Source organism: Pseudonaja textilis, chromosome 2, assembly GCF_049901715.1.
Source record: "Pseudonaja textilis isolate UNSWEBS1 chromosome 2, rPseTex1.2, whole genome shotgun sequence".
NCBI classification, from domain to species: domain Eukaryota; kingdom Metazoa; phylum Chordata; class Lepidosauria; order Squamata; family Elapidae; genus Pseudonaja; species Pseudonaja textilis.
Window position 1 is genome coordinate 254,401,526 of NC_141991.1, and position 15,487 is coordinate 254,417,012.

Below are 15,487 nucleotides of genomic sequence, written 5' to 3' on the forward strand. Positions count from 1 at the left end.
CTATCAGGGGTGGGATGGACCTTGAGTCTTTTAGTTTGTTGTTTACAAAATTGTAAAAAGCGCAGGTGGAATTGGTGCATAGAAGGTTTTCCTCTTGTTTAATGTGATAATTGGTGCATTCAGTCTTTATCTGGTGGCATAAATTTTTGTATCGGCTTTTGAAATTGGCAACGTAACCAGATTTGTTTTTCCGCCAAAGTGATCTCTTTTTGGATTGAAGTTTCCTTATTGTTATGGGTAATCTTTTTTTTTTGGCGGGAGGGGAGTTGTTATTGGTACATATAGTTTGATGACTCTTTTGACTTCAAGTAAAAATATGTTGTAATGGTCTTCAACAGTATTGCATCCAGTGAATAGAGATTGCCAATCAAGGGATGAGAGATCGTTGATTATAAGATCATAGTTGCCTTTTTTGAAGTTATAATTGGGTAATCCCCAAGAATCCCCCAGAAGATGAGATCGAGGCAGTTGTTTAGTCTAGTGTTGTTTGTTACTAGTTGTTCCAGTCCCAGATTTGTAACAGCATTGTAGAAGGTTGCATGTATGGGTTCAGTTGTACCTTCATTCAGGGTCCAATCAATATGAGGTAGATTGAAGTCACCAAGAAAGATAAAAGTGTGTGGGCAGGATGCTGCCCATGTTAGTAGTGTATTTAGCTTGTTTACATGTTCGATGTCATAATCAGGTGCTCTGTAACATAGTAAGAATCAAAATGTGATATTTAAGGATAGTTCACAGATGATGGTCTCAGGAAGAGCAAGCTCCTGGGTAACTTGGATGTTTTTTAGATGTAAGGACTTTTTATAGACGATAGCAACACCACGTCCTCTATGGATTTCATGATCAGATCAGTAGACATGATAGTCTCTTACTGAGGTCATGGAGTCAGGGAGAGATGCGTTGAGCCATGTTTCACACACAAATATGATGTCGAATTTAGCCATATTTAGTAAGAGGAGAAATTCAGAAATTATTCGCAAGGCTTCTTGCATTGAGTAGCTTGCATTTAAGGCCAGCAGTAGTTGGAATTGAAGTAGTTAGGGGCGTGCGTGCCTAGCCTTGGGTGATGGTGGATTGGTTGAGGGATGGTTGTGGTTGAAGGTTAAAGCTGAGTTGTGGGTTGTGTGACTTCCTTTTGATACAGTCAGCATGGTAGTCAATGTACATGTCAGCTGGTGCTCCATTCAAAATCCAAGAAAGAAATACTTAGACCCTTTTAATCAGAGAAAAGATATCGTTTACTGGAAATCAAGTGGTAGCAACAAAAGAATTCTGAATCTGAGAAAATGGGCGCGTAAAATCACATATACAAAGTGATGGCAACGTTCCCAGCCCCAATAGTTCAATTGGCTCATCCAATTAAAAGTTGTGTATATCATCATGTGGGCATCTCCAGGTGCTGATGAGGCTTCTGTCCGTTGACCTTGACGTAGGTTGATAAAGGGTTGTAGCTGCACATAGCATAGGATAGAAACCTAACCAAGAATGTACCCCCCCCCCCAGCTTATACAGTTCTGGTTTGTAACACCTCCAGCTCACTTCCCATAACCATTGCCCCCTCCTCCCCCGTTACTTATGACAGTCGAAAGATGCAAAGCAAAGGGAGAAAATCTTGAAGGCTGACAGTACACGTCCTTCTCTCCATTGTCTAGACATTTTTTGAGTTCAGCGCGGAGTACACGGGAGCGGGCACGTTGCTGTACGGTTAGGTCAGGGCGACAACGGAGGTTCTTATGGTTGGTGTTGGTTTTGGCGAGTGAATTTATAGTGTAAATGAATTTACGTTTGCTTGATTCATTTTTGCAAATGACCCTGCAGAAGCGTGGGGCCACAGAGCCGTCTCTGTTTTTGAGCTCTCGGCCAATGCGGGAAATGTCAAGTATTTCATCCGGGGAGATGGCTGATACTTGATAATCACTGATGATGTTTCAGACAGTTGTGATGTCATCATTATCATTGATGTCCTCTAGACACAAATAAGATGGCGTTTGGACGTTTCCGTTCACGCTCAACAGCTTCTCTGACGAGGATTGGGATATCATTATTTGTCTGGCTTATGTTTTGTTGTGGATTGGGTTGTGGATTGGGTTGTGGTTGTTGGGTAGAGATGTGGTTTGTAGCTATTGGATGTTCAGGTTTTTGCGTTGTGTCTTTTTTTTTCAAGGTTGGATAATCTTTCTTTTAAGGCATCCAGGGATGCTACTACGGTGTCAAGGGATGTTATTTGTGTTTCTATGGTATCAACTCTTTCCAACAGATCCAGTTTGGGTCTGCATGATTTGCAGAGATATGGAAACTCATTGGATGATTCTAGGCATTGAATCATTTGCTCGGGTAATCCCAAGCAGTCATGATGAGCGTATTTGTTACATAGAGAATATTTGATGGAGTTTTCATTATCCTTTAGAGTTTTGTAGCATTTAAGGCATGTGCAGGAGTCTTGTGGTTCATTGATGGGGATTAATTTCTCTTTAGGTTGTGGTTTGGCATTGGATTTTTTTTCTTGGCATGGTAGGTTTGTTAATGTAATGGTACGTTGATTAAATTAATTAATGGAACAATTTTGGGTAATCAATATAGCCAATATCACACCAATCAATCAATTGCAGTAATCTCTCTAGTCAAATAATTTTCCTAAGCAACAATCAGCCTAATCAATTAATTACACTAATCGCTAATCAATTAATTACACTAATCATTAATCACACTGTTCAATTAAATTGAATTCATCTTTGGTTTCATGCATTTCTGTAGCAATATAGTGGTCCTTTACATACAGTGCAACTCCACCTCCTCTTTTATGGGGTCTAGTTCTTTTTTTTTTTTGAATAGTTTGTATCCTTCTACCAGTATGTTCCAGTCATGGGTTTCATCCCACCAAATTTCTGTTATTCTAACTATATCATATTTACCTTCATGTATTCGTAGTTTGAGTTCACCCTGTTTGCTCCCCAGACTTTGTGCATTTGTATATAGGCACTTGAGATCTATACGTCTGACACTGTGTTTACTGTCTACATAACCTGTGTTGTGCCTGCCTGCCCCTACTTTCTTGCCACCTGTTTGATTAGTGCACATGGTATGGCACTCACTATTAAATGCTTGGTTTTGGTTGGCATCAAGGATGATAATCTTACCTGCACAAACATCTATTTTGCATGCACTGGCATGCACTTATTAGTTTTAGGTTGCTGGGGACAGAGATGTTCTGAATCCATTAATTCTCTGTCCCCGCTGTTCAGTTTAAACGTTTATCCAGGAAATCTGTGAATTTAATGCCAAGTAACTCAGTCCCTTTCTTTCATGGATGCAAACCATCTCTTTTGTACAGATTTTCATTGGACCAGCTGCAGACATCATGACTAATAAAACCAAAGCCTTCCCTTTTACACCACTCCTTTAGCCACAAATTAAACTCTGCTACACGCTGTCCTTTCCCTTTTTGTTCCTTGTGTACTGGTAGAACCTCTGAAAAGATAAGCCTGCAGCCCATATTACTAAGTTCATACCCCAAGCTCTGGAAGTCTTTCTGAACAGAAAGTACATCCTTCTGGGACAGATCATTTGTACCAAGATGTATAATAGCATCAACATCACGGTCCTTGCTGGCATTCTTGACTATCTTAAGAATACGCTTCTTGTCTCTGATGGCAGTAGCAACTACAATGACGTGGGAAAATACCCGAACGAAGCTGAATGCCATATATATATATATATATATATATATATATATATATATATATATATATATATATATTTATTTATTTTTTTTTGTGGTACTTACATATGGCATTCAGTTGTTCGGGTATTTTCCACGCCATTGTAGTTGTGCTTTTAAAGTAGTAGCGACGTTTCAGCAGAATCTCATCTGCCATCATCAGGCTTCTGTAAGTATATACCACCACAGTATATACAGAAGCCTGATGATGGCAGATGAGATTCTGCCAAACATTGCTACAACTTTAAAAGCACAACTACAATGACGTGGGAAAATACCCGAACAAAGCCGAATGCCATACATGTAAGTACCATGAAAACTTAAGAAAATGTGTGTATATATATATATATATATATGGATCTTTGGTTGTTAGTTTCTCGCGTAAGATTCGAGTATCAGGCAGCGTTCGATGAAGTCTCATTCATCATCTTCAGGCTTCTGTCTCCGGCTCTGTGCTTCTCAGAGCACATCACTCAGCACATCACTCTGAGAAGCACAGAGCCGGAGACAGAAGCCTGAAGATGATGAATGAGACTTCATCAAACGCTGCCTAGATACTCAATCTTACTGTGAGAAAACCCAACAACCAAAGATCCACATACAAAATCCATGAGAACCTCAGAATATGAAATATATATATATATATATATATATATATATATATATATATATATATATATATATATACATACATACATACATACCATCGGTTTTCTAATTCTTTCTTCCATTGTGGGGGCAGTTAATATATCTAGACTTTTCCAAAATGGGGAAAGAGGCTGATTTTTCCCCCAATCTATTTTTCCGCCTCCACAGGCCCGCAAGAGAGCTATGGAGGGCTCTGGTGGCAGATCCATACGCCAACCTGAGGGTCATGAAACCCCTCCTCAAAAGGCTCCAGGATGAAGAACCCACCACAGAAATGACCGGAAGGAGAAATAGCAAATCCATCATGCCCATTCGCGGTAAGCCATCGACCAGCGGCTCTGTTTTCATTTTATCTAGCTGTGGAGCAGTCCTGAGGGAAAGGGGAAGGGGCTGAAGAAAAGAGTCACCCCTCAGGGGCCTCCCTATTAAGATCAGGTTGGAGGGAGGGAGTGGGCAAAGAGGTGGGGGCTGAAATTGGAGCAAAGTTTTCTCCTGGTGGGCCCACATCAAAGGAATTCCGCTTTTGGACTCCGTAAGCTAAGTAATCCGGTTCCCCCCACAGTCAGGAGGCTGTGTGTTGGATCCTAAAGAGAGGCAGATACTTTTCTCTCTGGGCACCGCGGTAATGTATCTGCTGAACAAGACTCTGCATTGGTGACAGGAAGGGCATCTGGCCAGGAAACATCCAACTCCTTTCAGTTGCTCAGACTCCACCCCTCAAGGGATGATGAATCTAAATTACCTGGTGAGCCCCAGGTGACTCTCCTTTCATCCCGTTTCTAGGCCACCAATGCCCTGTCCTTCATCCTCTCGTTACCTGATGCAACGGATGCTATCCAGAACAAATTCCCTCAGCTGCTCATTGCGCTGGTGACGCAGATATATTTTCTCCTTGGTGCCGGCAAACGAGGGTCAAGACGATCAAGCCAAATAATGGATAATTCCCAACCAATCAACTTCTTGGGGTAAGGAATCTCCACGGCCCAATTGGGATACTTGAATAACAGATAACAGTTCATCAAAGTTGGAAGGGACCTTGTAGGTCATTTAGTCCAACCCCCTGCCCAAGCAGGAGACCCTACACCATTTCTGACAGATGGCAGTCCAATCTCTTCTTGAAAGCTTCCAGGGATGAAGTTCCCACAACTTCTGAAGGCAACTTCTGTTCCATGGGTGGATTGTCCTCCCTGTCAGAAAATTCCTCCTTATTTCCAGGTTGAATCTCTCCTTGTTCAGTTTCCATCCATTATTCCTTGTCTGGCCTTCGGGTGCTATAGAGAATAGCTTGACCCCCTTCCTCCTCCCTGTGGCAGCCCTCAAATATTAGAAGTCTGCTATCTTGTCTCCCCTGGTCCTTCTCTTCCCTAGACTAGCCAGGCCCAGTTCCTGCAACTGTGTGTTGTATGTTTGAGCCTCCAATCCCCTCATCATCCTGGTTGCTCTTCTCTGTATTTTTTCTAGAGTCTCAACATCTTTTTTATAATGTGGTGAACAAAACTGGATGCAGGACTCTAGGTGTGGTCTTACTAAGGCTTTACAGAGTGGTATTCGTACCTCCCTTGATCTTTCGCCACAATTGTGCTGGTTAAGCTAGTCCCATGGTTGTTAAATGAATCTGGCTTCCCCAGCGACTTGGCTTGTCAGAAGGTTGCAAAAGGGGACGGTGTGACTCATAAAGCGTGACTCACGAACCGTCATAAATATGAGCCAGTTGTCGATTGTCTGAATTCCGATCACATGGCCATAGGGATGCTACAACGGTCGTAAGGGGTGAAAAACGGTCATAGGTCACATTTTTCTGGGGTGTTGTGACTTTGTATGGTCACTAAACCAACTGCTGTAAGTCATAGTAATCAAGTTCAGGCACAATCCACCCCTGGTTGGTCCATAGACACTGCCAACCATCATGGCTTGGTTCAATCGTGGCTATCAGGGGACAGATTGGCATCCGGGGGAAGCCTGGGCTTTGCTGGGGGCGAAGAGATTGTCTGAATGATTGGCACTGACTCTTGTTCCTTCGTTTGTTTAGCACTGCCGTGCAAGCGATCCAGAACTTGATTATGCGTGCTGGATACACGGAGGAGTACAACACTTTGGGGACGCTGGGATGCTGGGAAATGCTACTTACCCCAGACAGTGTTTTTGAAGCTATTTTCCACCTGGTCCGGTAAGAAGTTAAAAGTCAAAAGAGCTCGGCTACAAGTTGCCGTGGTTGAGAGAGAGCGGGGAGGGAAGAGGACAAAGAGAGAGGGAAAGAGAGGCGGAGGGAGAATGAAAGGGAGAGGAGTAAGAGTGAGGGAAGGGGAGAGGCAGAGAGAGAGAGAGAGAGAGGAAGAGGGAGGGAAGGGGAGAGGGAGAGGGAGGGAAGGGGAGAGGGGGGGGAGAGGGAGAAGAGGGAGAGGGAGAGGAAGGGAGAGGAAGAAGAAGAAGAGGGAGAGGAAGAAGAGGCAGAGAAAGAGAGGCAGAGGGAGGGTGAAAGGGAGAGGAGGAAGAGTGAGGGAAGGGGAGAGGCAGAGAGAAAGAGAGAGAGAGAAAGAGAGGGAGAGGGAGGAAGAGGGAAGGAGGGGGAGAGGCAGAGAGAGAGGGGAGAGGGAGGGGGAGAGGGAGAAGAGGGAGAGGAAGAAGAAGGGAGAGGAAGAAGGGAGAGGAAGAAGAAGAGGTAGAGGAAGAAGAGGCAGAGAGAGAAAGAGAGGCAGAGGGAGGGTGAAAGGGAGAGGGAGGGAAGAGGGAGGGAAGAGGAGAGGCAGAAAGGGAGAGAGAAAGAAAGGGACGGGGGTGAGAGAGAGAAGAGAGGAGGGAAGGGGAGAGGGAGAGAGAAATGGGAACAGGGAGGGAGGGAGGGAGGAAGAGGAAAGGAAGGGGAAAGATAAAGGGGGAGAGAGTAAGAAAGGCAGGGAGGGAAACAGAGGGGGACAGAAAGAGAGAGGTAAGGTGAGATAGTGAGGAGGAGAGGGAGGAGAGGGATAGAAAGAAAGAGGGTGGGTGAGAGAGGGAAGGAGAGGAACAGAAGGGGGGAGAGGGAGGGACAGAAAGAGAGAAAAAGAGAGGGGGGGAGGGAGGGAGGGAGAGAAACCCAGGGAGGGAGGGAAACAGAGTGGGAAAGAGAGAAAGGGAAGGTGAGATAGAGGGGAGGACAGGGAGGGAAGGGTAGAGAGATAGAGAGAGAGGGAGGGAGAGGAAAAGAAGACGGAGAGGGAGAGATAAAGGGAGAGAGGGTAAAAGCGTGAGGGAGGGAAGGTGAGATAGAGGGGAGGAGAGGGAGGGAAGGGGAGAGAGAGAAAGAGAGGCAGGGGGAGGAATTCTGTAGACGGAGTATTTCATTCCATCTCTTTGTTCAGATCACGGTATCCGTAGCTTGGCTGTTCTGACCTTCCCACCTCTGATCTTTCAGGAACTTGTTCTCATTCTCTAAAGTGGAACTCAAGGCGATGTTTAGACAGGCCAACATATACCTGCGCCACCCCGACATAAGGGAGAAGACCATCGGGATGGTTTTCTTCTCAGAGGTGAGAAGACATCGGGATGCACCCCAACATCCTGGAGGTCGAGGAAAGCTGCCCTGGGTCCACAAGAACTTTCTGGCTAGAAACTAGAAGTTGTGGGGGCTCCATCCGTGGAGGCCTCGAAGGAGAAGCCGGGCAGCCGCTTGTCTGGAATAGGAGAGGCAGGGGTGGGAGTCCAAAATCCCGGGAACCGGTTGACTTCCTGGTTGCTGGGTGGGTGTGGCCATGGTGGGCGTGGCCGACTAGAACTCCTGGGAGGGGCTTCTTTTGCCTTCCCCAGAGTCCAGAGGCTTCCCTTGCACCTCGGGGAGGGCGAAAACAGCCTCCCGCAGAGTCCGGAGGCTTCCTTGCACCTCGGGAGGGCGAAACAGCCTCCCCAGAGTCCGGAGGCTTCCTTGCGCCGGGAGGCGAAAACAGCCTCCCCAGAGTCCGGAGGCTTCCCTTGCGCTCGGGAGGGCGAAAACAGCCTCCCCAGAGTCCGGAGGCTTCCCTGCGCCTCGGGGAGGGCGAAAACAGCCTCCCCCAGAGTCCGGAGGCTTCCCTTGCGCCTCGGGGAGGGCGAAAACAGCCTCCCCCAGAGTCCGGAGGCTTCCCTTGCGCCTCGGGGAGGGCGAAACAGCCTCCCCCAGAGTCCGGAGGCTTCCCTTGCGCCTCGGGGAGGGCGAAAACAGCCTCCCCCAGAGTCCGGAGGCCCTCCGGAAGCCGGAAACAGGCCCGTTTCCAGAACTTCTGGTTTGGTCCATTTTCCCCCGTCCCCGAGCCTCCACGTGGACCCTGCACTTACCCGCATCCAAAAGGGAGGGCAGGGGCAAGGCGGGGCCAGCCAATCGGTTCAAGTACTGGTTTGGCGAATTAGAGGTCAATTTAACATCCGGTTCTCTCAAACTGGTCCGAAACCGGCTGAATCCCACCCCCGGGTAGCGGGTCTCTTGCTTGAGCCGGGGGTTGGGCTAGAAGACCTCCAAGGTCTCCTGTTATTCTGTTAATTGGTGGAATGGCTTGCCTCCAGACGTTGTGGGAGGGAGGGAGGGAGGGAGGGAGGAAAGGAAGGAGAGATGAAAGCAGGGGAGGGGGAGGAAGGGGGAAGGAAGGGAACAAAGGGGGAGAGAGGGAGGAAGGAAGGAAGGAGAGGGAAGGATTAGAGGGAAGGAAGAGAGAGGGAGGAAGGAAGGAGGGAGAGGGAAGGATCAGAGGGAAGGAAGAGAGGGAGGGAGGGAGGAAGGAAGGAGAGGAAAGAATCAGGGAAGGAAGAGAGGGAGGGAGGAAAGGAAGGAAGGAAGGAAGGAAGGAAGGAAGGAAGGAAGGAAGGAAGGAAGGAAGGAAGGAAGGAAGGAAGGAAGGAAGGATCAGAGGGAAGGAAGAGAGAGGGAGGAAGGAAGGAGAGGAAAGGATGCAAGGAAGGGAGGGAGGGAGGGAGGAAGGAAGGAAGGAAGGAAGGAAGGAAGGAAGGAAGGAAGGAAGGAGAGGAAAGGGTCAGAGGGAAGGAAGAGAGGAGGAGGAAAGGAAGGAAGGAAGGAAGGAAGGAAGGAAGGAAGGAAGGAAGGAAGGAAGGAAGGAAGGAGGGAGAGGAAAGGGTCCGAGGGAAGGAAGAGAGGGAGGGAGGAAAGGAAGGAAGGAAGGAAGGAAGGAAGGAAGGAAGGAAGGAAGGAAGGAAGGAGAGGGAAGGTTCAGAGGGAAGGAAGAGTGGGAGGAAGGAAAGAAAGAAGGAAGGAAGGAAGGAAAGAAGGAAGGAAGGAAGGAGAAGGAGGATCAGAGGGAAGGAAGAGAGAGGGAGGAAGGAAGGAGCGGGAGGGAGGGAGGAAGGGAGGGAGAGACACGTTGCTCATCAGAAAACCACAAAAGGGGATCCTGTGACACTGGGACCTTGTGACTGTCATAAATATTAACCTGCAAGTACCCAAATTTTGGTCGCATGACGGTGTGGATGGTACAATGCTCATAAGTCTGAAAAATGGGCGTGTCCCTTTTGTCAGTGCTGCTGCAACTTTCAATGGTCACTAAACGAGAACCATTTTCTACTTCCTTCCTCTTAATGGCTGACGGTGTCATCTCCTAGTAGAGGCTTTCAAGAAATGTCCCTTCCTTTGCTTTGCTGATGCTCAGTATCTCGGCTCTTCTTCCTCAGCTGCTGTACCACCAGGAGATCGGACACCATTTTATGATGCAGGACATTCTGGATGTTCTTCACAAATGGATGAGCCAATCGTATCTTCTCCTACAAATATTTAGTGTTCGTGGACTGGGGTACCTACTTCAGCACCCCTTGGAGGTAAGAGAGGAGGCGCGGGAAGCGACTGATTTTCCAGGGAGTAGCAGGTGTGACCTCACTCTCTGGGAAGTCCACAAGGCTGGGAGGGATAGAAGAAGGAGAAGGAGACAACCGCCAGAAAAAGGAAGGGACAACCCTGCAAGATCTGAAGGATCCACTTGAGGACGGATCCTCTTGGAGAACGTCAGAAAGCAGGACGAGAAGCAAGGGATGAGAACGAACCAAGGAGAGAACCAACCTGTGATGACCCGGAGTGTTAACACAAAGGTCACAAAATCCAAAACGTAAATAAATGTCCTTTAACGCCTCCAACTTGGCCCCACTGTTCAATAATATTCAGTTAGAGATAAAACGTACTCAAAAATAGTCTTCAAAAGAAAGCAAAACGGCCCGAACTTAATGAGCAGATAGAGGTGAAATAAAAAAAAAAAACCCAAACAAACTACAGCGATGACATTTCCACAACGGAACAGGAGAAGTATTTACCAAATTCAAGGAGATAACAAGGCACAGTCTGTTGGAAAGACGCCAACCAACATAACTTCAGACCAAAATAAAACAGCTTTTGCCAGTATGCAGGTCCAAACTCTTATTCAGTTGTCACACCTGCAGCCCATGAAGGGGATCAGGGCCCTTTCCTCCCCCGTAGACCAGCCATTCACGTTTCTCCCTTATTCTCTCCTCCCTGTGTGCCCTAGGATGGATAGGGGATGGGCCTGGGTCCTCCTCTGACTGCCCAGTCGGCCTCTGCCCTTCCCCAGCCTCCTCCACAACCTCCGGAGCCACACTCCTACTACCCTGTCGGCTGTTCCTCCTCTCCCTCGGAGTCAGTCTCCACCAGGGGCATAATACGACCCCGATCTAAGGAGAAATTTCCTGACACTGGGAATGATTAATCATTGGAACGACTTCCTCCAGAAGTTGTGGGTGATACAACGTGGGAGATTTTCAAGAAGAGACTAGACAGCCGTTTGTCCAGAGTAATATAGGATCTCCTGCTTGACCAGCAGCAGGTTGGACTAGAACATCATCTAGTTCCTCCAAACCCTGTGATTCTATGTTCTGTGGGCTTCTATGTAGTGGTGGGATTCAAATTTTTTTACTACCAGTTCTGTGGGTGTGGCTCGGTGGACGTGGCAGGGGAAGGATATTGCAAAATCCCCCTTCCCTCCCCACCCCACTAACCTGCTTTCCAGCTCCATTCTCCTGTTCAGGGCAACCAAAGAAGAACCAGCCGATCAGCTGGGACTCGGGAGTCAGAGGAGAGATGACAGCAAGGCCAATCAGAGGTGGTATTTTCCAGTTCTCTGAGCTACTCAAAATTTCCGCTTCCGGTTCTCCGGAAATGGTCAGAACCTGCTGAAGACCACCTCTGCTTCTTTGTGTTTGTCATGACCTCTGCTAGCCTTAGAAAATTCCAGGGACCCTGTTTAAATGCTCGTTTCTCTCCCTGCTTCATCCAGAACAGGATTTTGCAGCCGCTTCTACCACCTCTCGTCAACTGTGCCAGCCATCCGGATAAGAGCTTAGCCAATGAAGCTCTGAGGACGCTTCAATTTGTCTTCCGACACCTGGATGTGGAAACATATGGATACCAGGCCATCTCTCTGATCCCACACCTAGTGAAGTATTTTTCTAATGTAAGTCAGACAAATCAACTATCCTCTCTCTTTCGCTCTTGTTCTCCCATCAAGATGGCCTGGGGACCACCTGCAGAAGTCTAACTTGATCGAAAATGCTTAGAAATAGTTCAGCCAGAGCGGTGTTATGGTGATATAAAACAGTGTGTAGGCTTGCAGGTGATCCTTGAGCCCTTCTAGAGACAGCTGGAGAGGTATATATATATGTGTGTGTGTGTGTGTGTGTGTGTGTGTGTGTGTATATGTATATGTATATATATATTTATTCATTTTTGACAATTGTTTACAAGATAATAGGTATAAGTAAAAACATAGTTATGAATACATGGATACCTATAAGAAAAATAAAAGAAACAATAGGACAGGGATGGTAGGCACGTTGGTGCGCTTATGCACGCCCCCTACAGACCTCTTAGGAAAGGGGTGAGGTCAACAGTAGACAGTCTAAGGTTAAAGTTTTGGGGGTTTGGGGAAGAAACCACCGAGTCAGATAGAGGATTCCAGACATTGACCACTCTGTTGCTGAAGTCGTATTTCCTGCAATCAAGTTTGGTGCGGTTAACCTTGAGCTTGTATCTATTGTTTGCTCTTATATTGTTATGGTTGAAGCTGAAGTTGTTCATTGACAGGTAGGACATTGCAATGTATGATTTTATATACTGTACTTAGATCAGACTGAAGGCGGCGTAGTTCTAGTTTTTCTAGGTCTAGAATTTCGAGTCTGGTGGCATAAGGTATTCTGCAACGAGTAGAGGAGTGGAGAACTCTTCTTGTGAAATATTTCTGGACTTTCTCAACTGTGTTAATATCAGATACGTAATGTGGGTTCCAGACTGATGAGCTGTATTCAGATACAGAACAGACCTTGTAGGTCATCTAGTCCAACCCCTCTGCCCAAATGGGAGACCCTACACCATTTCTGACAAATGGCAGTCCCATCTCTTCTTGAAAGTCTCAACTGATGGCGCTCCCACAACTTCTGAAGGCAACTTCTGTTCCATTGGTTGATTGTTCTCACTGTCAGAAAGTTTCTCCTTGTTTCCAGGTTAAATCTCTCCTTGTTCAGTTTCCATTCCATTATTCCTTGTCTGGCCTACAGGCGCTTTAGAAAATAGCTTGACCCCCTCCTCCTCTCTGTGGCAGCCCCTCAAATATTGGAAGACTGCTATCCTATCTCCCATGGTCCTTCTCTTCCCTAGACTAGCCAGGCCCAGTTCCTGCCACCGTTCCTCGTACGTTTTAGCCTCCAGTCCCCTAATCATCCTGGTTGCTCTTCTCTGTACTTTTTTCTAGAGTCCCAGCATCTTTTTTATAATGTGGTGACCAAAACTAGATGCAGTACTCTAGGTGTGGTCTTACTAAGGCTTTGTAGAGTGGTATTAGTACTTTCCTTGATCTTGACTGTATCCCTCTGGTAATGCAACTTAGGATTGCATTAGCTTTTTTGGCTGCTGCTGCACGCTCACTGCTGGCTCCTATTTAGCTGGTTGTCCACTAAGACTCCAAGATCCCTCTCACAGTTACTGCTATTGAGCCTGGTTTCACCCAGTCTAGATGTGTACTTCGAGTATTGGTCTAGCAAATGTTTTGTATGCTCTAGTTAGTAGTGTGATATTACCAGAGAAAAAGCTATGTAGGTTTCACATTATCCTACGTAGGATAACAAGTCTTAATGCCTTTTTGGCTATGTAGTTATAGTGGGCTCTTGCACTTAGATCATTAGAAATGAGTACTTCAAGATGCTTGACAGAGTTTGGATCATCAACAAGGTCTTGACTATTCAGCTTGTATTTTATTTTCTGATTTTTTTTCTGCCAATATGTAAGACAGAGGATTTATTTGTTGAGATTTGAAGTTGCCATTTGTTTGACCATTCTGATACATAGTCGAGGTCTTTTTGAAGGGTAGCAGTATTGTCTGTGGTGTTGAATAGCTTTACATCATCAGCGAAGAGAATGCACTTGCTCTTAATGTGATCACAGAGGTCATTTCTGTAGAGTATGAAGAGAGTTGGTCCTAGAACACTGCCTTGGGGGACACCACTATTGACAGGTACAGAATTTGATGGGACACTCCCAATTTTGACCATTTATTGTCTGTTTGACAGGAATGCTTCTATCCAGTTATGCAGGTGTCCAGAGATACCATAAGATTTTAGTTTTAGGAGTAGTTTGTCGTGTACCACTGAATCAAAGGCTTTATAGAAGTCTATGTAGATTGCCTCTATTGCTTTGCCCTGATCGAGTTGTGCAGTCCATATGTTTTTACAGTGTAAGAGTTGCAGATTGCAGGATAGCTTTTTCCTGAAACCAAATTGTTTGTTGGAGAGTAGGTTGTTTTTCTCTAAGTGGAGGATGATAGATTGGTTAATAATTGATTCCATGACTTAGTAGTTGTGACAAATGACAACTGATAAATGACATTAAACTGGCAGGAATAACCCCAGAAGACGAGCTCAGGATCCAAAGAGATCTTGACAGACTTGGACAATGGGCCCTCTCCAACATCATGAAATTTCACGTGGAGAAGGGCAAAGTTTTAACCTAGGTAGGGCTCAAAACCAGTAACTGGGAGAGGGACCCTGGAATCCTAGTGGACGATCCCTCAAACGTGAGCCAGCCCAGTGTGGCAGCAGCCAAAAAAGCCAATATATTCCTTGATTGTATAAACAGGCAACAAATCAAAATCACATATTAATATTAGCGTTAGCGTCAGCGTTGGTATTAGTACCACTTTGTAAAACCTTAAGCACTGCCACACCTGGAATACTGAATCCAGTTTTGGTCCCCACATTACAAAAAAGCGATTAGGGCTTTGGAAAAAATGCAAAGAAGAGCAACTAAGACGATTAAAGGCCTGGAGACTCAATCCTAATAAAAATGGTTGCAGGATTTGGGCTTGGCTTGTCTAGAGAAAAGAAGGACCAGGGGGAGACATGATAGCAGCGTTCCAGGATTTGAGGGACTGCCAGGATACCAAGAGGGAGAAAGTCAAAACCTCTTGGGTCCTTGGTGTGCTCTGAACTTGTGTGTTCTCCTCCTGCAAACTTAAATGTCCTTCTGCAAAATGGCCGCCACCAACTACACCAAGAACCCGACAGTTGAGCACTGAGCTACATCGGTTTTCAGCTATTGGAGGGACTCACCCTGTTTCTTTTCCTTCGCAGGAAGACACCGAGCTGCGGGTTAATTCCATCTCTATTTTCGGCATGCTCTTGAAAGGGGTGAAGGAGATCCAGGACAGAAATGTGGCAGAAAATATTATGCAGAGCCTCGTACCATTATTGATCCAACTTTCAGACAGTCGGACCAAAGAAGTGGGTTGAAAAGCTGGGTAGAACCGTGCAGGGTCTCTAAGCTTGGTTATTTTTCTTATAGACCTTTCTTTACCCAACTAGGAAACATCATCAATGGTAGCATGGAGTGGGGTTTGAGGAGGAGGAGGAGGAGGAAGAAGAGGAGGAGGAGGAGGAGGAGGAGGAGGAGGAGGAGGAGGAGGAGGAGGAGGAGGAGGAGGAGGAGGACTGTGGGAACCTTGGTGCTCTCTAAGCTTGGTTATTTTTCTTGTAGACCTTTCCTTACCCAACTAGGAAACATTATCAATGGTAGCATGGAGTGGGGTTTGTGGAGGAGGAGGAGGAGGAGGAGGAGGAGGAGGAGGAGGAGGAGGAGGAGGAGGAGGAGGAGGAGGAGGAGGAGGAGGAGGAGGA

At 46.4% G+C, this 15,487-nt stretch overlaps 1 protein-coding gene across 1 annotated transcript in view; it reads left to right on the forward strand.

Moving 5' to 3' along the window:
- LOC113444953 (maestro heat-like repeat family member 5) overlaps positions 1 to 15,487 on the forward strand; it is a 46,975-nt gene that overhangs the window by 27,781 nt on the left and 3,707 nt on the right. The window contains exons 16-22 of the mRNA XM_087923227.1: positions 4,535 to 4,706; positions 5,150 to 5,331; positions 6,396 to 6,533; positions 7,758 to 7,872; positions 9,995 to 10,138; positions 11,602 to 11,778; positions 14,945 to 15,094. Coding sequence (XP_087779353.1) covers positions 4,535 to 4,706; positions 5,150 to 5,331; positions 6,396 to 6,533; positions 7,758 to 7,872; positions 9,995 to 10,138; positions 11,602 to 11,778; positions 14,945 to 15,094 — 1,078 coding nt within the window. The remainder of the gene's footprint in view (positions 1 to 4,534; positions 4,707 to 5,149; positions 5,332 to 6,395; positions 6,534 to 7,757; positions 7,873 to 9,994; positions 10,139 to 11,601; positions 11,779 to 14,944; positions 15,095 to 15,487) is intronic.